The following is a 26802-nucleotide window of genomic DNA, read 5'->3' as shown; positions in this document are numbered from 1 at the left end:
GTAAGGCTGATGTTGCAGCTGTGGTTGATGTTGGTGTTGATGTTGGTGTTGTTGTTGATAATGTTGCTGCTGTTGTTGTTGTTGCTGCTGCTGGACAAGATGTTGGTGCTGAGGTAGCTGCTGCATCTGCTGCTGCGGTTGCTGTTGATGAGGATGAGACTGAGGATGCATCGGATGTTGCTGCTGGTGTATTTGCTGCTGCTGCTGCTGCTGCTGTAGCTGCTGCTGCTGTAGCTGCTGCTGCTGATGCTGTTGTAGCTGCTGCTGCTGATGCTGTTGTAGCTGCTGCTGCTGATGCTGCTGATGCTGTTGTAGCTGCTGCTGCTGTTGTAGCTGCTGCTGCTGCTGATGCTGCTGTTGTAGCTGCTGCTGCTGCTGCTGTTGCCGATGCTGATGCTGCTGTTGCTGCGTCTCGATGATAGCTGGAGACTGGGACCATGGCGTTTCCTGAGCTGCAGGAGGAGCAGGAGAGGTCCATTGTGAGCTGACTTGACCCATGCCCGCGGGCCCCCTTTGCAAGTTTAGGCCTCCTGGCGGCTCAGAAACGGTGGAAGAGTCGACCCTCACGCTCCTGGAGTCTGCGAGGATCAACTTAGACTGGCCAGGAGGGTGGAAAGAAGAAAAGAGGAGCAGGAGGAAACAGTCGAGGAACGAGGATTGGTGAGAGGGTAAAAAGTATGTTGTCAAAAAAGTAGCACAGAGAGCAGGAGAATAAGAAGAGGGAGTAAGGAGGGAGAGGAAGGAGGGAGAGGAAGGAGGGAGAGGAAGGAGGGAGAGGAAGGAGGGAGAGGAAGGAGGAGGAGGGGAGGGGGGGAGGGGAAGCAAGGAGAAGAAGGAGGGAGGGGAGAAAGGTCTACCAGGACGAGAGTTCTGGAGGAAAGAGGGCCCTATGTTAAAGAAGTCAGAAAAAGACTGGAACATCGAAGCCCTTTACCTTGATCAACCTTGTGAGGAGCTTGACCCTGGGGCCTCCCCTGCTGCATGTTCGCAAGCCCCATCTCTCCTCCTATCCCTTGCACGCCACCTTGCTCCATACTGCTCTCCATCCCCCCTCCCATTCCAACCCCCTCCCACTGGTCACTTCCAGACAGTCTCATATTTCCCTGAAAGCTCGTCCCCGTCCCCGCCCCCCTGCTTCCTCCCCCCACTCCTTGCATGGGATCACTGTGCCCATGCCCCATACTAGCAGTAACCCCCTGCTGCCCACCCCTGGACACCTGTGGCCCTCCCCTCAGCCCAACCCCGACTGCTGCATGCTCCCTTGACCCATCCCCACAGCGTCTTGCTGCCCTCCAGGCATGCTCATTCCTCCTACCTGGCCCATGTTCGCATGCTGCATGGCGTTCTGCCCCATGACACCTTGCATCGCTCCTCCCATCCCCCCTCCTGTGCTGGACTGCATACTGGACGCTCGGCTCCCCTGGTTGCTCATTCCTTGCTCTACAATGAATCCTCGACCTCTTTCCAGCTCTGCTGACCTGAGAAGGCTGCCTGCCAGGTTGCTGCTCTGCTCAATACCCCCTTGCCCTGTGCTCCTACCTTGCATTCCTCCCATCCCTCCTCCCGGCTGCTGAGTCGCATTCATCCCCCCCGCCGTCTCCACAACGGCTTGATGACTTGATTCAACTATCATGGCCGCCGCATATCCTTGTACTTGACTACCCACTCCTCCTCCTCCTCCTCCCCCACTCGATCCATGCGGACCTCCCTTCAACGGCATCCTCCCTCCTCCTCCCCCCAAGTCTCCCCCCATTCCTCCAGCTCTCTGCCCAACCTGTGCTATTCCCCCTTGGTGCAGGGTCGGCATCCCCATTCTGCTACCCAGCCCCACCCCCAGCCCTCCTCCTCCTTCAGGTCCCTGATGGCCTCCAACCCCCTGCGACATGCTCCCTTGCCCCATCCTGTTCCCAGATTCAACCAGCCCTGCTCTCACCGCATCCCGCATCCCTCCCATCCCTCCTCCTGTTCCTTGCTGCAAGCCCCCCTGCCCCATCATCCCAACCCTCTCCATCCCCATCATTCCTCCTCCCTGCTGCCCTCTGGCTTGTAGGCTGCTGTTTCCTCCTTGACTCAATTGATTGCCCATTCCGCCTCCTATCTCCTGCTGCCCCCCTCCTGCCCTAGCAATCCCTTGATACACTGTCCCTTGCCCCATGTTGCTCACCATGCCTCCATGTCCATCTGTGCACTGCACGGTGCTCACAGGACCAGAGTTTCCCTGGTAACTCTGTGTCTGTAGCATACTACCCGTCATACCTCCTCCTCCTCCTCCTCCTCCTCCTACTCCTCCTACTCCTACTCCCCCCGTTCCGATGTTCCCCTGTTGCATCCCACCGCCCATCCCTGGGCCAATTCTTCCTCCTCCAAGTCCCGGACCTTGTTGGAGGCCAACAGCACCCATACTTCCAGCGCTCTGATCGAAGTGCGAGACTCGGTCGAGGTTAACAGCAACATCACCGGCCCTGGCCTGCATGCCCTGAAGCTGACCGCCTCCTTGTAGAGGATACTGCATAGAATGGGAACCAGCCGCAAAGAAGTCCTCCCGCACGTCCTCCCGCACGGGGGTCGAGCTTGCCTGAGCTGGCTGGCCGAAGTTTGTGCTCTGCAAGGGAGTGCCCATGGGCCCCGTTGGATTCCCGGGAGATTGATGAAACAAGTGAGGTTGCTGCTCTTTGACTATCGGCGGGAAAACACCCCGATGAGCGCTCTGGACACCATACCCGCTGCCTTGTGCTTGGAACGAGTGTGCAACCTGGAACGACAAAAGTCACGGGGAAGTTCAGATGGCAGTCATACGGAGATGTTGCGAAAGAAACGAAAATCATAGTAGGGTTCAAGTGAAACATCCGAGTGATGTCAGGGTAGCGGAAGAAAGCACAGCTTGCACAGCACAGTGGTGCAAAGAAACATCATCACACGCTACCCGGCTAAACTCACAACCCGAGCTAATACCTTCTGAGGCGGTTCTTGATCTGTCAGCGTTTGTTCAAGAACCTTGAAGCAAAGGTCAACATCGAGCTGTGCTCATTCGAGCTCATGCCGCACCCTTTGCTGATTTCTTGACATCGCCAAGTTAAAAGACGTCTTCTGACGCATGAAACTTTCAAACAGGTAGAGGTACTGCCAACAGCACAAGCACATCAGCCCGGGCTCGCTGCCGTCCTTCTCACCTGTAGGTAGATCTGCCGGAGGGGCTTCGCAACGGAGCTGTGAGCCTGCACCGACTTGTCACTACAAGGACTCTCAATGGGGACGAAGAGATTGTCTACCTGCAAGCTCTCATCGAGGCTCCTGGCAATCTCCACCCAGACAGCATCGTCCACGATCTGCCAGGTACGTTCACGACCGCCCGAGGGGAGTGGAAGCGGCGAGACCTGCTCGTATCCTCCGTAGCGTTTCACCAGTAAGAACAGCGAGAATAGATCTATCTCGAACCCTTTCCTTGCTTTCAGACACGCCATGTCCGCACGATCGGCCTTACCGTAGATGGTTGGAAGCGATGAGACGTTGATCCCGCATTTCTGCGCTGCGCTTCAGCGAGCAGGAAAGCACGACTCTCCTCTACCTGCACGAAGCCTCCATAGAATCGCAGCCATCGACTCCGATCGTTAGCATCCGACCCTTACAAAGAATACCAATCACACAAGGCACCGCCGGAAATGCGACAATCGTCTTCGAACTCTCGCACTCACCTGGCGCGCTTGCCTGCGGATTTTGCAAGCTTGCCCCGCGATCGCCATTTTGCATGTATGAAAGTTTTCGAGTCTTTCACTCGATGAAAGATTCAGGACCGACTGGATTGTCCCATCTAACAGATAACTGCAAAAGGACAAACATTAGGGAAAACTCGGTTCGCTTCTGGCAAAGGAACGAAGGCTGGGCGACACAGCATGTCGACAGCATGGTGAGACGAGGATACAGCATGCGAGGAGCAATCGATCGCAGGCCCCGCATGGCGAAGCTGTCTGGATCGATCGACGTGCTCATTGCCTCTCCATGACAACAGGGAGATTTGAATCTGCTCCGGCTCTCATCCCACATCCTCAACTCCCTGGTTCTCCTGACGCTATCACCCTCTGCTTCATCCCTCGCCCCATCCATCCTCTCCTACCATTTCTCACGATCTCCCTGATCCTCTCCCCCTCTCCTTCCCGCTCCTCCTCCTCACTGGATCTTCTCATTCCTCCATCTTTCCCGTCCATTCCGTCTATCTTATTTCGCTCAAATAATTGAGTAAACGATATATGGTACCAGCATCAGTGGTGGTCATCAAGTGGTTTCGTACTGCCCTCGTACTGATTTTTAACTTAACTTTGAGTAAAGGTCAGGGTCAAGGTTTCGTACAAATTGCGCGGCCAGTCCGACTCATATAGGCACGGCCGGCCCCCGCCCCCGCGGCCCCGCGGCCCGGGCCCGGGCCGGCCAGTCACTGCCACCGACCCCACTGGGCCAGTAGAGTGAACTGCCGGGAATGGAAACCGTCAGGCCGTGGCACGGCCGGCACGGTGCGGACCGCCGCATTCCAGCCTGAGAGGCTCAGGCTTGCCAACGCCAGGACTCGGAGTCCGGGAACCGCGGGCCTGGCAGCTAGCCGCTCAGTGAGCCTCCGAGTCTCCGAGACACCGTCCGAGGCTAGCCTCAGTCTCACACTCACAGTCGGACTCCCTGACGGCGTCGGACTCCGAGGCTCCCTGACGGCGTCGGACTCCCTGACGGCTAACTATTTCACTTAGTCACCAGGGTGGTTCCGAAGATAGTTTTCACTTCTAGTACACTTCATAGTCTACATCTAAGGCTGCAAGATCCTGTCACTGATCGGCTACGTCCGAATGGTCATGGCCGACTGGAACGGTTGGCCCTTGCCAACCGCGAAACTGGGATTTTCATTGCAGCAACCTCAATCGTTGCCGGGGTCACGATTCTGCGTCGTCCGAGTAGAGGCCATGGAATGCCATACCAGTTACCACTGAAAGCATAACAAGGCGGCTGAGTCCTCTTCTCTGCGACAGGTTGAAAGGGGTCTGTATCCCAGTGTTGGGATCCGACTCAAGTTGCGGACCCAAGAGGTTCAGGAGGGCCCCAGCAGCGCAGACTTGGCTCTGCACATCAGAACCGAACATCAGGTCGAGCAGAGGTGGGATGCCTCCGGCTTCCACGATCTCTTGCTTGCTCGCCTGCTCCCTCGACAGGTTCTGGATCGCCCCGGCAGCGCTGCCGCAGATGCTTACCTGAGGTGCCGCCAGCATCCTGACCAGCTCCTTGATGGCGTTGCCGGTCCTGATGATCTTGATGGAGCCCACGTCCGAGCTCATGTTGTGGATGACGCCGACTGTACGCGTCCTGACCTTCACGCTCGAGTGCGTCAGCAGGGGGAACAGGGAGGGCAGCACTTCTGCCTCCCGCATGTGCACTCTGCCCTCTTCTTGGAAGGACAGCGACTGCAGCGCCCCAGCAGCGTTCGCCTGCACGTCCTCGAAGGGAGAGTCCAGTAGCTCTGCCAGGGGCTGCACCACGTTCTCCTGTATTACCATGAGCACGTTCTCCTTTTCATAGCAGATGTTGAGGAAAATGCTGGCTGCCTCTCCCGCCACGTACAGTGACTCCTTGTTATGCAGGTACTTTGAGATGATCCGGATGTCTTCCAACTCCAAGTTGCAGCGGTTGGCATACTTCCGTGACAGAACTTTCAGCATCCTCAGCAGAGCAAGAGCGAGGTCAGCATCGTCAGCGCAGCTGTCATGGTCTAGGCAATCCATCAGGAAGCTGCAATCGTCCTCCTCCTCTACCTGGAAGAACCAAACATCTTCTTCAGCGCACCGTAGGGCATGCCATTGCCAGTTACCTCAAGGTTCGGACTCTCCTTAGGGTTCTCATTGAACTTGTAGAACTCTATTGCGAGATCCTCCACCAGCCCCGGGTTGTCCACAAGTATATTCCCGTGCGCACCCGATTCTCCCCGCTTAACGGCATCATTAAACCTGTCCAGGGTAGCACCTGGCTTGAGCTTTGCGCTCGAGAGGTCGTCGGTCGTATCAGACATACCGACCTGCCATCTCAAGGGTCAGGCGCGATGTATCGATGGCAATCGTATTCAGACAAATCGTCAAACAATTATCAAACCACATTCGTCAAGACGTCTGTCATAAATCATTCGTCCATCAAATCCTGAGCAACTTAAAACGATATTCGCTCTAATCATTTCAATGCGCACTGAGATTTTCCTCCACACTCTGTTGGTAGCCGCCGTTTTTTTCATTGGTTTCAAGAAGCTCGATCACTCGTCATCAGCATCTTGAGATGAAGACCATTTCTATTCCATTTCTTGTCATCATTGCACTGGTATTGGCCTCCTATCTATCTGCTATTCTTTCCTGCCAACTAGCCTCCACTTCTTTCGTCCGCACCATGCATACCGCTAAATCTCTGCATTTCTTCAGTTGGCCTGAACTACCCTACCCTACCCTACCCTACCCTGGCCTTCCCTTCCCTGCCCTGCCCTGCCCTACCCACCCTACCCTACCCTACCCTACCCTACAGAGTAAACCGTCCTGTAACCCTAAATCTTTTTCATGTAACGCTCCTTGTAACGTTGTCAGCTGTCTAGGAAATGGCCTGCCCTCACGAGGCGATGGTGGTGGTGCTGGATGGCGATGGTGGTGAGCAGAAGTACGAGTTTGACGCGCTTGTCAACAGAACAGAAGGTGAGGAGGAGCAAAGGAGAGGAGGCTCCGACCTATGCTATGCTCTCCTGCTCCGTTTGCGTGCATAGATTCGAATAGTCCTCTGCACCAACGCATGCTCTTTGCTAGTTCGAAAGATCATTTTCATGTTTATGGGACAGTGTTGTCTTTGGTATATTGGAATGGCAAAGAAATATGATGAAGAATTTGTTGTTGAAATGATTTTTTGTTTCAATGCTTTTCTGTTTGTGTGTGTGCAAGTTTGTGCAACCCAAGTACAGTCAGCAATGTCGATTGTCCAGGAAATCAGACAACTGACTCTTTCTTTTTCTGAGCAGGTGATTTCTTTTCCACAAGCATGCAATACACAAACAACGACATTTTGACCGACTGTGTGCTGAGAGAGGGTTTCAAGGAATTCCGTATCTACTGCGGTGACATGGAATGGGTGTTGCTCGGAACGAAAAAGAGACTGCATGCTGGTGGAAAGTTCTGGGCTGACGCCCAATCTGGGACCACAGCCTGCGCCAGTGTAGAGATCGAGCCCTATGATGGTGACGGCGCGAATCCGAACGACCTCATCCTTTCGTCCTTCACCATAGACACATCTCCGCGTGCGTCGTTCATCGATGAGGAACCAGATCCTTTTGCGATGCCGGGAGGGAAAGGGCAGTCTCTTGGGATGGTCAAGTACAAGAAGCATGATGGGCAGGTCTTCGTGGCAACCTGCCTCCCGTATGGAAGGGTAAAGTCCGAGGAGGGTCAGGTGAGTTGCACATGGTTGTGAAGCGGCTCCACAGCCTGTGACGTTGTGCGTGTGTGGCAGATCTTTGAGCGAGTGGACACATGGCTGCAGTGCGTTCAACAGATGTCGGAGTGATCCCACTGTCTTCTCCATGCTCACTCGTCTGCCTGGGGCCTCAAGAAGGACCCCCGAGAAGGACCCCAGGCGCCGATCTGGACTCGAAGAATAGACGGCCCGCAAGGCCCTCAGTGAAGGCGAGCAGAACGGGTAACGTTGATAATTGTTTGTCGAGAAACAGGATGTAAATTAAAGCATTGCCGATCTATCGAATTAAAGATGCCATCCCGCTGAGCCAACTGAGCCTCTCGCCTCATCCATGCTCGACAACAGATTCGTGAGCGCTGAGAGGGCGATCCATAGTGGGTCAACAACGGGGGTGACTGAGTGCCTCCATAAGAAAAGCTCGATACCTGAAAGGGAAAAATTCATATGCGCGACTAGCTTTGACCTTGAAGCCTAGTTTGTCTTAAAACAAGAACGCTAGGAGGAAACTGTCGTGTTTGATTGTCACCATAGACCAGGCGCAAATAAGGCTGTGATGCTGTCAGGTGGAGCTGATCAGAATATGTCGGCTGCAGGAGGTTGTCGATATATGCCCAAAACATCTCTTGTTTCATCATAGCTGTGAATGAGGCTACCATCCACGCCTTCGCTCCTCGATTCCTAGTCTTTCTTGAACCTGCAAATTTCGATTTGCAGTATCTTCTTTACATGAATAAAGTACAAGAAAGAAATGCTTGACTCAGAGGAGATAGTGGGTGAGATGATGTTCTCAGGCTGATTGTAGAGTGCAAATCCAACAGGAGGGTGGGTGAGACATTTGATGGCTGGGAGGCCGGTCAGGGCGAGGAGGAAGGGAGAGGGGGAGGGGAGGGGAGGGAGGGGAGGGGAGGGAGGGAGGGAGGGAGGGAGGGAGAGGAGAGAGGGAGGAGCGAATGGAGGGACTCAAGCGTGAAGTGAAAAGGGCAGCACATAGGACAGAAGGAAATATATAGAAAATCTGCCCTCGCCTCAGTGAAATATTAGTACTCTCGTGAAGGGCAGCACAACCAGGAACTGTGGGCTATGAGAAGTAAACACCACAAGTTTCCCACCAAGCTCCCCCAGGCACCACCCCTTGTACCCGGTATTTTCCACACAGAAGAAGGGGTAGGAGCCCCATAGGGAACCCAGGGAAGGGTATACACTTTCAGGGTAGGGCAGGAACCAGCAACTGAGCCGACCCACCGCCCCCCTCCCACGGTCGCGCTCCGACACACCCCTCTCCCCTCCTCTACTAGTTGATAGCCAGGCTCCTTCCCTTCCTGCCTTGTCGATAGGACCTCCAACTTCCTTGTCCCTCCCTCCTCCCTAGTTCGTTGATAGCTTGCATCCCCCATTTTCTTAGCTCCCTCCCTCCCTTCGGAGATCTGGAAGTCGTCGTGGAAGCTCGCCGTTCCATCAGCAAAACCCTCTTACTCAAAGTATGGCAACCTTTTCCAGTGCCTTCTTCCTAAATGTGTCTTGATCATCCCTTTATCTCGCCGTTTGCTCACCAAGAAGTGTGGTGTTTTGGTCCCCCAATGCAAATCATACGATTCGATGTTGCATCAATCTGCCTGAGAGCAAACAGTTTTGCTTTCTTCTTTTCAAACGTTTTGATGTTGCATCAATCTGCCTGAGAGCAAACAGTTTTCCTTTCTTCATTTGAATCTTTTTGATGTTGCATCATTCTGCCTGAGAGCAAACAGTTTTCTTTTTTTTCTTTTCAGACGTTTCGATGTTGCATCATTCTGCCTGAGAGCAAACAGTTTTGCTTTACCTTGTATGCAATGTCGCTTTTGAATGATCTCTCAGCCATTGGTTGACTTACCCCTGCAGATGACGGTGCAAGTCAGTGTAGACCTCACGTCGGGCAATGCTGTAGACATGTCAGCAACTTTGCTTGACACCTACATCTTCTCCGAGGTGCTCGACGATGGCCGAATGAGGTACTTGTTGCTCATGCTTGCATCGCAGCTGCGCCATCCTCTCCTTCTCATGGCATTGCAGGCGCATATGGGCGGACGGGATTTACTGGGAGGGCACGGAGGAGGGTCGCCCACTGACCGGGGAAGGAGCGATGCACTTCCAGTCAGGGCCAACGTGAGTCCGAAGCTCCCCTGAGGAGAGACGAGCAGGGCAAGAGTGACTGAGCCGCAGGGTGACGGGACGGTTCAAGGACGGCGTCTTGCAAGGGAGCGGGATGACGCAATGGCCCGACGGCTCTTACTATCATGGTGACAACCGTAGCGGTGACTTGAATCGAGTGATGACGACATACCCATGCAGGGGAGATGAAGGACAACAAGCGGCATGGCTACGGGACGTACGAGTGGGCAGACGGAACGAAATACGAGGGAGAGTACAAGGACGACCTTCGCAACGGTGAGAATCGAGCTTGCATGCCGTGCTGACCTCTGGTCTGATGGATACGATGATCCCTTACCAATATGCTCTATACGATGATCCCTTAGCAATATGATCGATGCGATGATCCCTTAGCAATATGATCGATACGATGATCCCTTAGCAATATGATCGATGCGATTATCTCTTATCGAGACCTTGGCAGGGCAAGGGCACTGCCAGGCGTCCGACTATGAATATTGGGGGAGCTGGAAAGATGACATGATGGAAGGCGAGGTAAGAGATGCGCTGTGGGGGAGGAGGAAGACTGTGTCCTTGACCCGCGCTTGTTGCAGGGGATCTACGAATGCCTGGACGAGCAGAAGAACGTCTTTCGCATCTTTGAAGGGAGATTTGAGAAGCACGTGCCGGTCTCTGGCACATTATACACCAACGACGGGGAGGTGCACGAGGTGTGCTACGACGGGAAGACGCAAGTGACCGACCACCCTTGGTAAGGAAGTGATGTTCCTTCTCTTGCGAGCGACGCTGTAGTCCCGTTGAGCTGACTTGCTGCTTGTCCGTTGCATGGTGCTTTCTCTTTCTTCCCCGGAAGGCTGTGGAAGTCGAAGACGTAAGTTGAACTGCTGTAGTCCTGTCTGTAACCAGCATGGCTGACGGGTTGCCTGCAGGGAGGACGTGGACCTCCTCAAGCAGCTCCCGAACGAGAGCGAGGAGTATCGAATGGTGTCGAGCCTCTTCCACACGTCTATCCGCGGGAGCGGGTGCGTAGTCAGCAGACAAGGGCGGTAGTGAGAGGACTGACCCTGTTCCTCTACCTGCAGGCCCAAGATCGTGCGCATCAGCCGTATAGAGAACCCCGGCCTCCGCCAGCTCTTTGAGATCCAGGTCACTTGATCTCCTTCCCTGACACTAGGAGCGATAGGGTTGACGCAACCTATAGAGAAACCGGATTCGCAACGAGGTACTCAAGCGAGGGATGGAGTGGAACCCCTCGACTATGGAGCGCTGGGCCTTCCACGGCACGGGATCAGGGAGCGGGTGAGAGCCACGAGGATGCAGACGCTGTTTGCTTTCCGGCTGACGAAAAGCAGGTCTGGAGAAAATCCCGGATCAGCCATCATGAACGAGGGGTTCCTGGTCACCCTTGCAGGTGGATGGCCCATATGAGGTTGAGGTCGGTAGTGATGCTGGCATGCCAGGGTCAAGGAACGGCATGGCGTTTGGTGCGGGCGCTTACTTTGCGAGAGACGCGAGGTTAGACTGCCTGCTGCTCGGCGGCAAGGACGGGGGACGGTGACAGTGACTTTGCTTGCTCAGTTACTCGCTGCGCTACTGCCATTCTGATCCTTCGAATCCTCACGAGCAGTCAATGTTGCTCGCTCGGGTGAGTGCAGCTCGAAAGCTCCTCGTTGCTGCAGCGCCTTGACCGCAAAGAACCTCTGAAGATTGTGGTCGGGCGATACACGGAAGGACAATCCAGCTACCGCGCGCCTCCTCTGGACCCGAGCGGTGCGTACACCTTGAGTGTGAACTCTCCGCCTGCCGAATGAAGAGGAGTCGGAGCTGAACTTGCAGCAGGCAGTGCTGGGCAGCACTTTCACAGCATGGTCGACAACAGCAGCAACCCCGGCATCTTCGTCATCTCGGTACCACAGTCACTGAGTTGTGAAGCTGTATGTGCCTGGATCCTGACTTGAGCTGCCTGCAGCACAGCGCCAGCGCGTATCCTGCATACAAGATCGACTTCGCCACCGGCAAAGGGTCGGGGAAAGACGTGCGTTCTTCTCGGGTACGGGTGAGTGCGATGTTGAGGAGGGCGAGTCAGAGGAAAGAGGCTGATGATGGGAGGAGCAGGTCTCCCAGCAGCGCTTCAGCCCGCTCAAGTCTCTCATCGCAGCCGAGAGACTCTCCGCGCTAAGGAGTGCAAGTGACTCTGACGACTTCAACTTGGAAGAGGAGCCGACGAGGAAGTCGCTTGTACGGCGCCCGCTCAGCGGGCGCAAGCGGGCGCGGGAGGACCAGCTGACCTCTCACATCAATGTGATCGACCTCACCGGCGATTGAAAGCCTCTGGCAGGCTGAGGACACTGACCGTCACCAGACGGTGGCAGCTGAGACCGACGGATCGTACTAGTACAGGTTTCATAGTTGCTTTCTGGTACTGTTTACAAGTATGTGAATTTTCCTGCATGGACATTTATTATTTAAAAAGTGAGACATACCAAACTGCTTCAAGCACACGATCAAGTAGGTGCTCGGATCCTCCCAGATACAAGGGCCATCAATCCAAACCTCTCTCTCTCTGCCTCGAAAGTCATAGAAAGCCAACTTCAAACTGCAGGAATCTCAATATGCCTTTGGAGCGCTTCACTGACTATTCTGATGGATTTGATAATCAATTGATGATGTAATTGCTGATTATCACCTGTGTGACTCAAGTGAATTGAAAAAGAATGTTTGTGTCTTCCCTTTCCGAGGCTACAATCTCCGATTGATTTGTACGATTTCAAGGTGTCAGGAGCTCATTGATATTTCATCAACCGTCGAACGTTGAGTAAAGCTCGAGGAAACGCAACGAGCAACATTAGAATAGTCAGTTAAGCGCTCCAAAGGCCATATTGAGATTTCTGCAGTTTGAAGTTGGCTTTCTACAGCTATCAGTACGGTAGTATCGAGGCAGAGAGAGAGGTTTGGATTAATCATCGGAGTCACCCTTGTATCTGGGAGTCACTGATGATTCGAGCACCGTCTACTTGATCGTATTCGGCGAGCCTGGACACTGGCAAGTTTCTCCTCAGTCGGCTGGCCGGAGTCCATACCACTGATGAGCCGGCCCGGGGCCGGGCCGGCCCGGGCCGCGGGGGAACTCGGGACTCAATGATGGCAAACGGTGCACACCTCAAGCACTGAGCCTGACAGTGAGGGATTATTTTAGTCTATCAGCTCAGTGAGAATCAAAGCTCAAGTATTGTGCCGCTCAGTGAGACCTCGACATTCTTGCCCGGCCCCGCCGGGGCCCTCAGTCCTCACTGAACTGCCCGCGCGCCCGGTGCCACTGGCTGCGGCCCGTTCGGAAGTTCCGCCGGACTCGGAGTCCCGGAGTACGGTCCGATCGCCGCTCACGGAGGCTCGGAAGCCGGCCGGGCGCCGCCGGGGTTCCGACAGGGCCGTCACAACTTGCGGCCCGCGGCGAGCCCGGAGCCGCCCGGCCGGATCTGGCCAGGACGGCATGGCCGGGCAATCATCATAGTACTGAGCTTTAACTTAACTTTGAGTAAAGAGAAAAAACTGAGCCGCCCAAGCCTGAAATTTGATTTCTAATCGAGTCATTCAAACCCTTGTTCCCCGCAGGGCGTATCGCCCACCCCACCCCACAGAAATAAATACTTGAAGCATCACCCCTTATTCCCCTTCCAATCCTTATACAGGGACCCACCCCTTGATGTACCCCCACCACGTGTGCTCCCATGCAACCCATCCCTTGTTGTCTCTCCCATCCACTCAATGGGCAGCAGTGACCCTTTCTGACTACATCACCCCACTCTACAGTACCCCACCCCTTCTCCTACATCTCGAATTTGATGACCTACCCCCTGTACTACTACAATAGTGACGGTAGCTCAACTCCACCCCTCCTAGAGACTCGCTGGGGTACCCCCATCTCCCCCCTGACCCCCAATGGGGTCATGTCGACGTAATCACGAAGATCGGTGGGCCTCGATCAGAGGGGGTGGGGCCGTGTGGAGGGGGTGGAGGATACAGGGGGGGCGGGGGTACGGAGAAGGATTGTACTGACCAAGGGTAGGTGTAGTCAGTACTGGATGTGGTGGGGTAGTCGAAATCACCCTCCCAACTTCAAAATTTGATTAGAAAATTACACATGGGGTGGGGTGGTTTTAGGGCATGGTGGAGGAAGATTCGAGAGGTCTACTGCATACATAAAAGGAGTGTAGAAAGATAGGGTGGTAGTGGTAGGGGTCGGTGGATCCCTGAAAGTGGGGTGTAGATCTCGTATTGGGGGTAGGGGTCCTTCAAACAATTAGGAAATGCTTCACATGGGGTGTAACGTCTTGTGGGTGCAGGCTAGGCTTGGGTCTACAATGAGGTTTAATAAGGGTGGGTACTTGAAAAATGGGGGTGAGGGGTCTGAGATCCAATTCAACGAGGGTGGTAGGTTGGTTTAACATACGTTTCAAATGAGGAAAAGGGGGGTAGGGTCATCAGGATTCAGCCAGACTACCCCCCCTGTATCGTATTCCAGGACCCTGGTCGTATTCCAGGACTCCCCTTTCGTGGAGTACCCCTTTTGTTCAATTTTCGTTCGCCTCTCCAAGCATTCAAGCGGCTGCCCGTGGCAATTTCAAAGTTCATCGAAATATTTCAAGTTCACCGTCTAATGTTCGCAAGTCCTTCTTCCCTCATATTGAAACTCGTCCTAGCGGGAGGGTGGGTGGATATTGAATAGGGGTAATGATGCGTCCATTTCCAGGGTGGGTGGTCGGTACGAAGGACCTTCACCCCCCTCGAATCCAACAAAAGCTACCTCCCCTCCCCCACTACCCTCCCCCTGGGCCGAGTGAAAGTGAGGCAACCACCCTACTCCAGACCCAACTCTAACCCCCTTACCCCCAAGAAATCCTGTCCACCCCCCACCCCCACCCCTAAATTTCCCCTACCCCGCGCCTCCGCTCATGCCGCTCCCGCTCAAGCTACGCCCCTGCATGTCCTGAGAGGCTTCGGGGAGGCTGGAGCATGTACACTTGCAGAGATGTTTCAGGGCCTGAAAGCTTATGATGTGTCTCAGCATTGTCCTCCTCTTCTTTACATGCCTTGACAAGTTTCCATTCGTGCAAGTAGCATTCAAGCATTTGGTTTTAAGTGTTCACGTGACCCGAGAGCATGTGCAGCTAGAAGCGTTTTTGCATCAATTTTTGCATCATATATGTTTCCTTCATCATGTATTGCTATGAAAGCAATATTCTCAACTAAACTCTGAATCTATCTTTTTGATGTATTTGCAACCCGTCAGTGCTTTGTAGAGTCGGGGTGTGATCCACCATTGCGTGCGAATGTTCATCAACTTGGTCTCAGTGATGATCGACTTTCCATGTTCCGCAGTTTGTCGTGATCGTGTACATCATTTTTCATCTGCAACTTTCACCTCCTAGAGAGTTACTTCGACATTTCATGTGCAGCAAGGCGCTGATCTCGAATGCAGGAAGTAGCCCGTCAGATTCACTGGAGAAGCACAACAGATTATCTGACACACTTCATTGATATCTTATGAGGATGCGTGCTTTCTCGCATCTCTCGTTGAGGATCATCTCCGCCGCCCTGTTCTTCGCGCAATATGCCTACTGCGCGGGTACCATGTCCTTCCCGCTGGGGAACCCCGATGCGGGCTTCCTCGGATTGAAATCACGATCTCAAGACGCCAATAGCATCTTGAATTTTCCTCAGCAATTGAATAAGGCAAACCTGGGAGAAAGATTCCACATGGCAAAGGCGGCGGTGGCCAAGGCTGTCGCCTCCAAGATGGACTTTGAGAAGTATCCGAAGCTGTTTGCTGCCGGAGGCTTCTGCGCATCCCTCACGCACTTGGTGACGGTCCCACTTGATGTCGTCAAGACGAGGCTGCAGGTGCTGCAGGAGGACGAGGGTCCACGTCATGACCTCTCATCCAGGTGAATCCTGGGGAGTTCTCCTCTCTCAACGAAGGCATCCGCAAGATCTATGAGGTTTGATAGGAGGGTGACTCAGCTCATCCTGCGTCTGACTTGAGGCTCCTCCTCTAGAAAGAAGGCACACGAGGACTGATGCAGGGTATGACTCCGACGTTCTGTGGATTTTTGATGCAAGGAGCATTGAAGTCAGTTCTCTTCTTGCAGCGTTTTCCATGACCTTGACGGTGATAACTTCAGATATGGATTTTATGAGTTCTTCAAGGACAGTCTAGCCCAGAGTTTGCCTCCCGAGAAGCGTGGAGTGAGCTTGATCCCCTGGTCATCTCAGGTTTCTGACGCCTTTGTTCAAGGAGGGCGGCAAGCTTCCCATCCCCCAAATGATCATTGCAGCGTCTGCAGCTGAGGTATCTTCAGAGTATATGTCCTTGGAGACGCCGCTCATGGAGTATAGATTCTTGGAACCACCGCATTGCTTCCATTCGAATCTGCGCGAATCAGAATGGTGCCAAAACCTTGATGGAGGGTCGTTTTCCTTGACTTGCACAAAAGGTGGCTGATCCCAAGTTCGCCAACAACATGTTTGGAGTTCTGGCAAAGCTAGTTAAGACCCAGGTAGCTTCTGTTGGGTTGTGAGCTTTTTGTAAGAGACCTAAAGGGGTTGGGTGGAATCTATGGTGGGTACTTGCCGATTCAATGCAAGCAAGTTCCCTTCACCATCACTCAATTCTTGGTGTACGAGTTTGCTGCCAAAGCAGTTTATTCTGCGCTTGCCAAGGCTGACATCAAGGTATGGTTCTATCCTCCTAAGTTTCTTTCTGATTTTTTTTTAGGATGCATCTTCTACTGTGGGAACGGCTGTGACTTTGGGATGTGGGCTCATTTCAGGAATCACGGCGTCGCTGGTTTCACAGGTTCCGCTCTTTGCTTTCGATTACGGCGTATGCGTCTCACGGGCTGGTAGCCGGGAGACACTGTGTTGTCTGTTATGAACAAAGCGCCTGGAACCACCGTTCTGGGAGCCATCAAGCAGGTGACAGAGGACACTGCTTATCTGTCCCTGGATGATGTTTTCTTGTTCCTTCTGCACAGTTGGGACCCCGAGGGCTTTACCTTGGAGCTGGAGCTCGATGTGTACACGTCACATCCTACATTGTTGCCCAATTCCTCATCTACGACTCTATCAAGCGATTTTTCGGAATCCCTGTAAGGAGTTGAAGGAGGTTGAATCTGGAACTGACGCGATGGAACAGGTTGCCGGGGAGGCCGAGGCTAAGCAATGCGTAGCCTCAGGTGTCTATCTGAGCAGTCCTTGATGTTGTTTGTGACACGAAATTGCAGCAGTTAAGAAGTGAGGATTGCCTTGAGGAGATTTGAATCGTCAGGACATCTCTGTCCTCCACTGATCGCGAGGGAAATTTGAAGTGTACCTCGTTGTCTATGCAAGATTATTCCGCAAGCTCGAAGTATCTATTCCTTCTTGAGTGAATAAACCTATCATTGCATGTTTGTCTGGGAGGTCTTGCTATCAGCCTTTATTGAATCCTCATGTTAGCAAGTCAGCTATATCCTCTTAGATGAACTTGGAGAGCCAGTCATAGAGGACGAGCACCTGGCAGGGGTTAGCAACAGACTTGACAGCAGAACTTTTCTCTCACCAAAGCAGCTCCAGTCCCACGGAAGACGTTGGAAAGAGAGCCCTTGAACAACCCGCCGACTCCCTCCTGCTTGACGATCTGCACAGCGCAGTCGATGGTTCCCTTGTACTGGATGGTAGAGCCTCCGCCAGACTTCATCATAAGGCGGCGACGAACGGTATCGAAGGGGTAAGAGATGATTCCAGCAACAGCAGTAGTGAACTCGGCAACGAGGAACGCCTAGATAAACAGTCAGTTGTGTCACCATGCAAACCCACAAAGAACTTGACCTGCCAGACAACAGCGCCGAATCCAACCTTCATCAGGACAGCCTTGAGAGTATCAAACCCACCGAAGAATGCAGCACGGTACACGATGATTCCCAGGATGGAAGCAGCAAATCCCTGGTACAATCCACCGATGCCATCAGACTTGTAGATCTTGGCAATGCAGTCGAAAAGGCCGTTGAACTGCCTGTCCTCCTTGGACTTGCCAACGTCAGCGCCGAGGCGGGTACGAGCGAAGTCCAGAGGATAGACGAAGAGGAGGGAAGTAGCACCAGCAGCTCCACCAGCAGCCAAGTTTCCAAGGAAGAACAACCAGAATCCGACCTGTGAAGAACATGTCAAACAACAAATCGACTGCATGTGTGCACAGACCTCCTCAGCAGGCCTGCAGAACATCTCCTTGTACTTGTCCTTGAAAGCAAAGTTGAGAGCCTGGGTAGGGAAGTATCTGAGGATGTTGGCAGTGTTTCCTGGATTGGCATTCAACAAGCCAGTTGATATTCCAGTTTTGCTCACCTCTCCAGAATGCGAGAGCTCCCTGCTCCTTGTACACACGGACGGCACAATCTACGATGCCCTTGTAGGGATCGGTGATCTGAGTGGAAGTAGCTTGCACCTGCCTCATGCAGTCAGTCGCTTGTTGTCACCCGATCTGATCTTAAACCTGGAGGAGGAGCTTGATGCGCTCAATGGGTGCAACCGCAGTCTTGGAGATAGTAGCAGATATTCCTGACAGCCGACGAGTTAAAGAAATGGTGTTGACCATTCAAGTACATTCGAACCTCCCTTAAGGAAGGACCTCAAAGGGTTGGACTTCTTCTTGCCGCTGGACGAGTCTGTGCCAAAGATTCAACATAACAACACCACGAATCTGCGAGGTCAACCAGCAGAGTAGGCGACGAGCTCGGAGTTGTCGCCGTTCTTGGACAAAGCATCATTGCCCTTGAAGGAAGCCATCGCTCCACCAGAGAAGGCAATGGTAGCAGCAGCAGTGAAAGCAGCTGCTTTGCCCAAGAGAGATCCCCTCTTGCCCTCTCCATTCTCACTCATTTTCAATCCAGCAAGCCTCACAGTGTTTGAAGATCGGAGCGAACGAGCATGGAGCGCAGGAGAAAGAGGTTTGGGCAAGGCGGAATACGGAGCAAACGCTGAAACCGTTGCCGTAATAGCCAAAAGGCCCTGCAAGACGACAACTCGCTTCATCATCTGCACAGGTCGTCAGAACACTCAATTTTTGTGAGATTGTCTTAGTGAGTATATGTTCAACCAGATGGTCTCCTGTTAACAAATGCTACGATCGCGCTGCCCAATATACTCATTGCAGTGCCCCTTTTCTCTGTTGTATGCATAACCCCTCGATGAACATTTGTTGCACTAGCATTTCATTGAAAACAAATTGGCATCACCTGACATATACACATGGATGTTTGGACTCTCTCCCCTTACTTGTTAAAGCTTCAAACCTGTTCGTATGAGTAGTCTTATGCATCTCATGAATCGACTACAAACTCACTATTATAATGACAACCTGAATGTCCCCCTTCTCTACGAAACAGAAACATTCAATAAATTCATGGCGTGCCGACATATCTGCTGATCTTCGATGTTTGATTCTAAGAAATCATCCCATACTCTCAAGACAACCATGTGCCTTCTGCTAAACACTGTTTTTCCGCCCTCGGTGCTTGATCGGACAAGGTCACAAGCTCGATGTCACTATCTCAGGTTTTCAGCCATAGCTTCGTCCAAGACTCATGTAATGCCCATGGCTGGCCACCGAGAACAGGACATTGAAAGCGGTCATCTCGACCAATCGTCCCAACAAAACATTTAAGTTCCTCCATTCCAGCATCTGTCCACATCTCCTCCTCCTCACTTCCTTCCTATCCATGTTAGTAGATTGCCATGAACAAGCGTCTGCTTCCATCCAGAGCTCTCAACAAGCGCATCTTCCTTCCTCTCGCTTCTCATGCCTGCTCGCCCTTGACCCGCCATGCTCCTCTCAGAGGCCGGATCGATCCGTCAGAATAACACCTACCCCTACTACCCTTTCTTCACTACCCCACCCTCTCACTTTTCAAATCTGTCAAGGACCCCACCCTAGGATTGAATTCCAGGTGCACCTACCCCACTGGGAATTCTTCTACCTTGCAAAAAGTCTGGAGGTTTGTGGGTACCCCTGTAGCCCAAATGCAACCGATGACCCTTGTCCTGGGGGCTACTGACCACCCTAGCCCCGATTTTCGTCCCCCACAAATCTACCACCCTCAAAGCAGTGGTAGATGATGTGGGTGCAGGTATTTGAGAGTCTTAATTTCAATCTTCATGTTGAATATTTGGAAACTTTCTGTTTAATTCGAAAGTTCTAAGTTTAAATTTGACTGTACCCCACCCCCAACTTCCTCATTATCCCCAAATCTGGGACGGGGGTGGGAGGGCACAGCCTGGAGGGTTTCGTATTGCAGTGGTCCTAGCAGCAGTACCAAAATTCTTCTATCTTCACCCCCCATTTCATAGAGTTCCTAGGACCCCACAAGCTTACGACTTGTACAAGCTAGACAGATAAGACCCTTCGGCACCCCACCCCTCACTACAACCTTTATATGCCATAACCCAATTTTAAGTCGACTACCTACCCTACCCCTGACTCCCTGAGGTTTCCTCGATCGAATAACCCCTGCTTGAAAAGATCTTTCCCTTGCTTGTACCCCACCCCATCTTGAGTATTAGTTATCCTCTTGCAAAACACCCCTACCCACCAATATCTAGGCAGGACCTCATAATAGGATGCCTCTAGAATTCTTTCCCACCCCGCTGCCTGCATTGGGTGGTGTGTCCCCCGAACCCCACATAGGGTAATTCAATACCCCTCCTATCTAGCTGGTTCTACACTCATAGTGGTAGGGTGGTACAGGGGATTCTCTTTTTTTTTTGGCTAGGGATGGGAGGCCCACCGGTACATTTGCTAGAATTAGGGGGTGGATCCATTACGACGCCCCTGTGTCTAAAAAGCGTAGTACCCACCCTTCGGTTCCATGGCGGAGCAGAACATAAGGGGTAGTTGACGAAGTAGTCAAGAGATTACGTAAGATGTTGGGGGACTTGGTGGGTGGTAGACAAGTCCAGGACAGGGTAGGGTAGGTAAAAGCATTGTTTACTAATGATTCAAAGAAGGTGCTAGTAAACAAACAACTCAAAAAGGGTGGGTGGGGTGATGAAGGACGGTAGGGTGGTGGAGCATGGCACAGGGTAATAAGGGTGAGGGGTCGTAACGTGTTGCCAATGAGTGGGGTGCATCATCCCAAATTTGAAATTTCGAGCCAAAAATTTCATGGGAAGTCATGGCAGTGGCTTATCCTCGTACTGATTTTTAACTTAACTTTGAGTAAAGACTTTTGACGGGCGCCCAGGGGTGGGTGGGAGACGTTTAGCAGAACTTCGGAACTACGGTCGGCGGCCCGGGCCGGGCCGGCCACTCAGTGTGGGACGGTTCGATCGGACGCCGCCGTGCCGCAGGCTCAGCCTGTGGACTGACTCAGTGTCTTTACTCAGGCTCCGAGGCTGTCATCCGATGGGCCGGGCCACTTCACGGCGCCGTTCGCGCCCGGCCGGGCCCGGCCTCCGGAATGTGAAGCCTTCAAGCGGCGCGCCCGGCAGAGCAGCTGCGGCCCAGTGGCGTCACTCGGGGCACCGGGCACTGGCAAGCCAGTGGCTCAAACGACGGTACCCCACCGGCAATTGTCACTGTTGCTATCGCCACTTCGCGACAGGCTGTGTAATCATGTGATGATCAAGACTAAATCCAGCGACCGATGACGATCCTGATGGATTACAGTGATGGATTACAGCGCGGAGAAAGAGGCGTCACAGCACTCCAACTCGATACAACAGTGAAGTAATTAACCTGATCATCGATCACGAAGGTATCATTTCGATAATAAAAAACTTCTGGTCAGAAATAGCGCAAAAAAAAAATTTGAGAGATGTGTTCGACATAACACAAACTCTGCAACAGTTTTAGGGAATTTGCTGAGACTCATGTTCAATAAGGGTTTGAATGGGCCTTGTGGTTCGGAATCAAGTGGTCACGGAAGTTGCTGATTTATCTCTCGAATCAAAAGAAGTGGGAACCACGAGCAAAATTCATACAAGACTTCATCTTGCACGAGCCCAGACAAGTAGAGAGTCAATCGTCTGCAAAAGGTACAGGAAAAATCTTGCAAAAATACAGGACAACTGTCGAGGAAAATCACGCAGGTGGCACGTCAAATTGCTTTTCCATACTGGTCAAAGGATCCAGCAGAAAAGACCTCCCAGACAGTGAATCCTGAAATCGCCTTTCTGCCGCTTCTCTACATAGCTGCCGCACAACTCCTAACGGTGGCTGTCGACGTGCAGCAGTTTCACACATTTTGTGAACTGAGCCTGAGTCATCGACAGCATCATGCTTCCTCTTCCAACCAGCAGATTCGTCAAGTTTCCGGTTCGGAAAACCCAAATGGAAGTTCTCGCTGTTGTCTTGCCCTTGGCAATTATCTTCATTGGGTTCACTTCCACGCTGCCTCTCGTCCCTCAGTGTGTCGTCATCTGGTGAGGAGATCTCGCTACCTTCCTTGCTTGACATTTGGCGGGAAAAAAGTGAATATTTGCCTCCAGGATACCAGATTGCAGGCAGAGACGAGTTCTTACAACGTTGATCTCTGGTGACAATCAACCACGATGGTAGCTATTTGTCTGTGAACTAGTTGCAGGCGATTTGAAACGTTTGCAAGCAAACCTGCAAAGTGAACACTTTTCTTGCTTGTGTCTTTCAAAGATTGGTCTCAAGATACAACGACGATCAATAGGCCTGAACTTGAAGCGGCAGGGCCAAACTCTGCATTGTCTTACCAACAAGCCCCTGCACCAACTTCGAAACCATAGCGATTGGTAGGAAACGAGTTTGGGGAGGGGGGGCCAATGCTTTTATTCCGTCGAGAGCTCTTCCATCACTTAAAAATTTAACACGTGATGAAAATATTGATCTTTTGAAAGTGATATACATATAACTTCAATATAAATTATGAACTATGTTTAAATCATACCCTCCGCCGCGAATTGGGATTGCCTACCCCCGCTCTCATCCAACTTTTCACACACCCCTACCCCATATATCATGCGTAAGTACCCCTCCTTGTAACTACACCACCCTGGAATTTTTGTTCCACCTGTCCATTCCTGAAGCAAACCTCCGTTTACTACCCTACCCGTTTGAAAAGCACCCCATTATCGGATCCTATCTTCACACCTCATTCTTCAAGTGAGAATTTTGTCTCCCTCATCCTATTACATATTTCATAATTATGATACTAATTGATTTCACCATAGTCATCAGCTTATCCCTGAGACAGTCCTCATCACACCTCACAGAATCACACCCACCCCCTACTTCTCCCACTTTCTTTTGTCCCTACCATGGACCACCCCCTTGAAACTCAGAGCTATTCAGGGCTATTGGATTGTGATGGGGATGAGGGCGATGAGACAGCGACAAGGTGTACGAGGGGGGATGAGGACTGGTCACGCTGCAAAGGGCGCAATGGGGGTAGGAGGCGAGCAAGCAGGGGTATGCCCAGTCACCTTGGAGCGAACGAGTGGGAGATCATGCCAGAGACAGAGCTGCAAGAGCGGCGTCAGCTGAAATCCGTTCTGTGGCCACGTGGACGAGCGACTTTGGAGTGCCAAGATCGAGCGAGGGCATTCCAGTTGGTACCGGGAGGGTTGAGATACTGTCTGCTCAGTGTCAACTGTGATGAGGGACCTCCCTGAAGGGAGATTTCGGAACAGGTATACACAACATACTCGAGGCATTAGTTCAACAGCTCTGACCTGGCCATCAGACATGTCTTCACGATGATGGTGTTGGTTGTGCATTCAATTGGGTGCGCAGGATCGGTACTTCAGAAGATCCATTCTGTTTCCAGTCGTGCGCCTTACTTTGGTGTATGTTGGTAGCAGGATGACAAGTTCAGCGTCTTGAGGGTTGTGAAGAACCCGACCATCCACAGGTATGCTGCGTACGCTTCGACCGTCCCTACAGCAGAGGAGGTAAGAGTGCGATGATCGCCTTTTGAGACTGTCACCGACGCTTTTCTTGTCGAGGTTTACGAGTACGCGATGAAGGTGAACCCCATGGATGCTGCCTTGAAAGCAGGGGTGCAGCAGATGTCGATCTTAGGCCACGAGCTGACCTACGAGCGGCTGCGCGATTACGAGGAGAGATTGTACGGCGGCTCTGCGGAGAGGGTTATTTCCAAGTACGTCAACCACATGCGTAAGCTCTGCGAGCGCTGGGGCATTCGCACGGGCGACGATCAAGTGCTTGAGGAGCTGGCGAGGCAGAACCAGACGGTTCTTGAAGTCACCGCCAACCCACCGCCCCCTGGCGGGTACCCAATCTTCGACCCCGAGGATATTGACGACATCTTCAACGGTGTGGAGGAGGGCTTGCGGCAGGACCCAAACGATATCCTGCTCCTGCGGCTCGCCGCCATGCTCACGCTGTGGATTAAGGGGCTCCGGCCGATAGATGGGCCGTGGTCGAGGAAAGACCGTTACGCCTCAATCCCTGAGCATGTGGATGAGGCAGAAAAGTACTTCAAGCGAGTGCTGGAGCTGACGCCTTCGGACCCAAAGACCATCTGCTTCTATGGGAAGCTGCAGGAGGCGTTCAGAGGAAACTACGATGAGGCGGAGGTGCTGTACAGAAAGGCTCTTGAGATCAACTGCAACCATGTTCTCACGTTGTCCTTCTATAGCTGGTTTCTTCGTGACATCCGGAACAGCTCGGATTGGAAGTTGTATCATGAGAGGAGAAATCTTCTCATTGACAGGGTAAGGCTCTGCGACTATAACATGGTGAGTCTCCTTCACGTGCCGTGTTGATCCCTCACCCCACTCCCTATATTCTATCCGGCAACTGATCGATGCTCCTTCTTCCCAGCCCTCTCACACACCCTTCTGCCCCCCCCCCGGTTCTCCTCTGCCGTCCCCTGACGCTGTTACAGGAAAAATACTTCCTTCCCTCGATCGAGAAAGCCGATCTCAGACCGATGTATCAGGCCGTTGCTGAAGGAACGCTAGAGGGAGAGTACGGCATGACCCCCCGTAAGTATCTCCGTGTCCCCGCACCCACCAAGCAGGAGCTCATGGAAGTGGGGTACACGGAAGAGCAGGCGGAGAGGAGCCAGGGAGGGCCTGTGAACGACTTCGACCTGGAGGGGGAGGCAGGCTTGTGGAACTGGAGGGGATGGTACCGCTCGTTCTGGAGGCACCAAGACAAGTTGAGCGAGGGCAACTACACCATGCGGAACCCCATGGGCCCGTCGTGGAGGGAGCAGAGGAACATGACTAAGACTTACAAGATTTGGAAGGACGTGATCTACTGTCTGAGACACCCGGGCATATAGAAGGAGGGCAGGGGCACTTGACATGAATTTATCATCAGACCTTACAGACATTTTCCTCGACTCATGTACACCAGAGGCATCAGGCGAGGGCCTGTGCCTGGAGAAGGAGCTGCTCTCTGATGACAGAAATGGTCAGATGTTGTGAGGACAGAGATTGGGGGCTGGCGAGGAGGCGGAGGAGGAGGAGGAGGAGGAGGAGGAGGAGGAGAAGGGAGGGAGGTCAAGAAAGGATATAAGGAAGCAAGAAGGGGGGGGGGGGTTGGATGCAAGGGGTGGAGGAGAAGGTGGAGGATGAAACCTTTTCTTCAGCGCCTCGATCTCAGATCGATATTGGTCTTTCAGTTTGGCAACGAGCTCTGTGATGAAGAAGAGGACGCGGTCAGCGGGATGGCAGGAAAGTTGAACAAGGAACGAAGGGAGGAGGGAAGGAAGGACGGAGGGGAGGCTCACTGTGCACAGCCTTGAGCTCGTCCTTGTAGACCTTGACAGCTTTCTCAATCTCTTCCTTGATGTTCGCTTTCTTCTGCGGGTTATAATCAGTCTGAGCCGGGAGCAGCGGGAGATTCTCACTTCTTCTTCTTCGATCCGGGACTGAGACCTGAAAGAATCGTTCAGCGGGAGCGGCAGCAGAGGCAGGGGCGGGAGCAGGAACATGTGCTGGAGCTGAAGCAGGGGTGGGGAGAGGAGCAACAGGCTCGAAGGTGGAGGAGGCAGTGAGTGACAGAGGGAGGGCCGGAGGCGGCGAGGGCGAGGAGGAGGAGGATGGAAGGTATGTTGCAGTCCAACATGGTCAGATCCTGCAGCTGCCCTTCGAGGTGTTTGATGGAATGGTCCTGCGCCTCCTTGACTAGATTCAGCTGCTCGATCTTCGCGCAGGGTCGTCAGAGTTCACGGTGCTGCTGGGCTGTTGTCACCTGGTCGATCGCGCCCATCAGGTGCTGCTGGAGCGCTTCCTCGTGAGTCTGTGATCAGGTCAGGAGAAAGATGGAGGCCGCGGCGGCAACGGCCAGGAAGGAAGAGATGATGAACAAGAACAAGAACAAGAACAAGAACAAGAACAAGAACAAGAACAAGAACAAGAACAAGAACAAGAACAAGAACATGATTATGATGATGGAGAAGAAGAAGAAAAAGAACAAGAAGAGAAGAACAAGGAGTGGATGTGGAGAAGGGGATGGAAGAAGAAGCGAAGGAGGAGTGAAAGTTCTTGTAGTCTCTGACCTCTAAGATCGAAACTTCTTCAAGAATACAGTTGAAAGTGTCCCTCATACTCGCATCGCGGTCCTGCCATGGATGATGAGCGACAGTGGAGGAGGAAGAGGAGGAGAGAAACACAAGCTGAAGGGGAAGCTGGAGATGGGGAAGGGGAGGAGAACTACGGGGACAGGTGGAGAGATGAAGAGGAGGAAGGAGGATGAATTAGGAGGGTTGAGCAACCTCGAGCTCTTTCAAATCTTCCAGCAGGCTCTTCAGCTTCCCTTCCTCCATCGCCTCCAGCGTCTTGAGCCTGATGCCAGCCAGTCAACTGCTCCTGCTCCTGCTCCTGCTCCTGCTCCTGCTCCTGCTCCTGCTCCTGCTCCTCATTCTCCGTTACTCTGCCGAACTTGCCTGTTGATCTCCTCGTTGGCTTTCGTAAGCTCAAGTTTCAGCAACTTCTCCCGGGCAAGGAAAGACTGACGGCAGGGCCAGTCAGGAGGAGGAAACGGAGAGGAATCAGAGAAGGAAGGGCAGGAAACGAGGGATTGAAGGGAAATGAAGAAGAGAAGCAAGTGAAGGAGGAGAAAGGGAAGAAGTGAAGGGAGAGGAGGAAGAGGAGGAAGGGGGGGAGGGGAGGGGGGGGGGGGGCGAGGGCGAAGGAGGGCGTGGTAAGGAC

At 52.9% G+C, this 26802-nt stretch overlaps 9 protein-coding genes across 9 annotated transcripts; 5 read left to right on the top strand and 4 right to left on the bottom strand.

Moving 5' to 3' along the window:
• Positions 1–99: 99 nt before the first annotated feature.
• GUITHDRAFT_111177 (hypothetical protein) lies at positions 100–419 on the top strand (the record flags this gene model as incomplete). The annotated part of the gene is made up of 2 exons (XM_005829730.1): positions 100–105; positions 159–419. 2 exons carry the CDS (start codon positions 100–102, stop codon positions 417–419), a joined length of 267 nt encoding a protein of 88 aa, XP_005829787.1.
• Positions 420–1231: 812 nt separating this feature from the next.
• GUITHDRAFT_111176 (hypothetical protein) lies at positions 1232–3747 on the bottom strand (the record flags this gene model as incomplete). The annotated part of the gene is made up of 8 exons (XM_005829729.1): positions 1232–2752; positions 2953–2994; positions 3046–3120; positions 3171–3215; positions 3270–3326; positions 3375–3521; positions 3566–3621; positions 3693–3747. 8 exons carry the CDS (start codon positions 3745–3747, stop codon positions 1232–1234), a joined length of 1998 nt encoding a protein of 665 aa, XP_005829786.1.
• Positions 3748–4747: 1000 nt separating this feature from the next.
• Positions 4748–6040, bottom strand: GUITHDRAFT_164028 (hypothetical protein; the record flags this gene model as incomplete). The annotated part of the gene is made up of 2 exons (XM_005829728.1): positions 4748–5786; positions 5843–6040. The coding sequence occupies 2 exons, from the start codon at positions 6038–6040 to the stop codon at positions 4914–4916; spliced, it is 1071 nt and encodes a 356-aa protein (XP_005829785.1). The 3' UTR covers positions 4748–4913.
• Positions 6041–6594: 554 nt separating this feature from the next.
• Positions 6595–7753, top strand: GUITHDRAFT_153445 (hypothetical protein). The gene is made up of 3 exons (XM_005829727.1): positions 6595–6701; positions 7019–7446; positions 7507–7753. Exons 1-3 carry the CDS (start codon positions 6608–6610, stop codon positions 7558–7560), a joined length of 576 nt encoding a protein of 191 aa, XP_005829784.1. The 5' UTR covers positions 6595–6607; the 3' UTR covers positions 7561–7753.
• A 1592-nt stretch (positions 7754–9345) lies between these two features.
• On the top strand, positions 9346–11940 carry GUITHDRAFT_140954 (hypothetical protein; the record flags this gene model as incomplete). Its single annotated transcript, XM_005829726.1, has 17 exons — positions 9346–9455; positions 9517–9609; positions 9667–9743; positions 9796–9891; positions 10079–10149; positions 10209–10366; positions 10469–10486; positions 10545–10637; positions 10698–10761; positions 10817–10914; positions 10968–11026; positions 11076–11169; positions 11194–11260; positions 11295–11385; positions 11455–11522; positions 11585–11671; positions 11731–11940. The coding sequence occupies 17 exons, from the start codon at positions 9346–9348 to the stop codon at positions 11938–11940; spliced, it is 1554 nt and encodes a 517-aa protein (XP_005829783.1).
• A 3219-nt stretch (positions 11941–15159) lies between these two features.
• GUITHDRAFT_111172 (hypothetical protein) lies at positions 15160–16912 on the top strand (the record flags this gene model as incomplete). The annotated part of the gene is made up of 13 exons (XM_005829725.1): positions 15160–15516; positions 15561–15614; positions 15672–15745; positions 15798–15861; positions 15911–15964; positions 16012–16062; positions 16110–16172; positions 16216–16347; positions 16391–16471; positions 16522–16590; positions 16650–16763; positions 16811–16850; positions 16899–16912. 13 exons carry the CDS (start codon positions 15160–15162, stop codon positions 16910–16912), a joined length of 1167 nt encoding a protein of 388 aa, XP_005829782.1.
• Positions 16913–17130: 218 nt separating this feature from the next.
• On the bottom strand, positions 17131–18247 carry GUITHDRAFT_73589 (hypothetical protein; the record flags this gene model as incomplete). The annotated part of the gene is made up of 6 exons (XM_005829724.1): positions 17131–17169; positions 17216–17434; positions 17485–17805; positions 17854–17951; positions 17998–18097; positions 18146–18247. The coding sequence occupies 6 exons, from the start codon at positions 18245–18247 to the stop codon at positions 17131–17133; spliced, it is 879 nt and encodes a 292-aa protein (XP_005829781.1).
• Positions 18248–23373: 5126 nt separating this feature from the next.
• Positions 23374–24929, top strand: GUITHDRAFT_140951 (hypothetical protein; the record flags this gene model as incomplete). The annotated part of the gene is made up of 4 exons (XM_005829723.1): positions 23374–23379; positions 23479–23568; positions 23623–24378; positions 24528–24929. The coding sequence occupies 4 exons, from the start codon at positions 23374–23376 to the stop codon at positions 24927–24929; spliced, it is 1254 nt and encodes a 417-aa protein (XP_005829780.1).
• Positions 24930–25008: 79 nt separating this feature from the next.
• Positions 25009–25861, bottom strand: GUITHDRAFT_111169 (hypothetical protein; the record flags this gene model as incomplete). The annotated part of the gene is made up of 4 exons (XM_005829722.1): positions 25009–25045; positions 25228–25285; positions 25380–25527; positions 25844–25861. The coding sequence occupies 4 exons, from the start codon at positions 25859–25861 to the stop codon at positions 25009–25011; spliced, it is 261 nt and encodes an 86-aa protein (XP_005829779.1).
• Between the last annotated feature and the right edge of the window lie 941 nt (positions 25862–26802).

The sequence above is a fragment of the Guillardia theta genome, assembly GCF_000315625.1.
Source record: "Guillardia theta CCMP2712 unplaced genomic scaffold GUITHscaffold_50, whole genome shotgun sequence".
NCBI classification, from domain to species: domain Eukaryota; class Cryptophyceae; order Pyrenomonadales; family Geminigeraceae; genus Guillardia; species Guillardia theta.
This window is presented reverse-complemented; position numbering and strand designations above follow the sequence as displayed.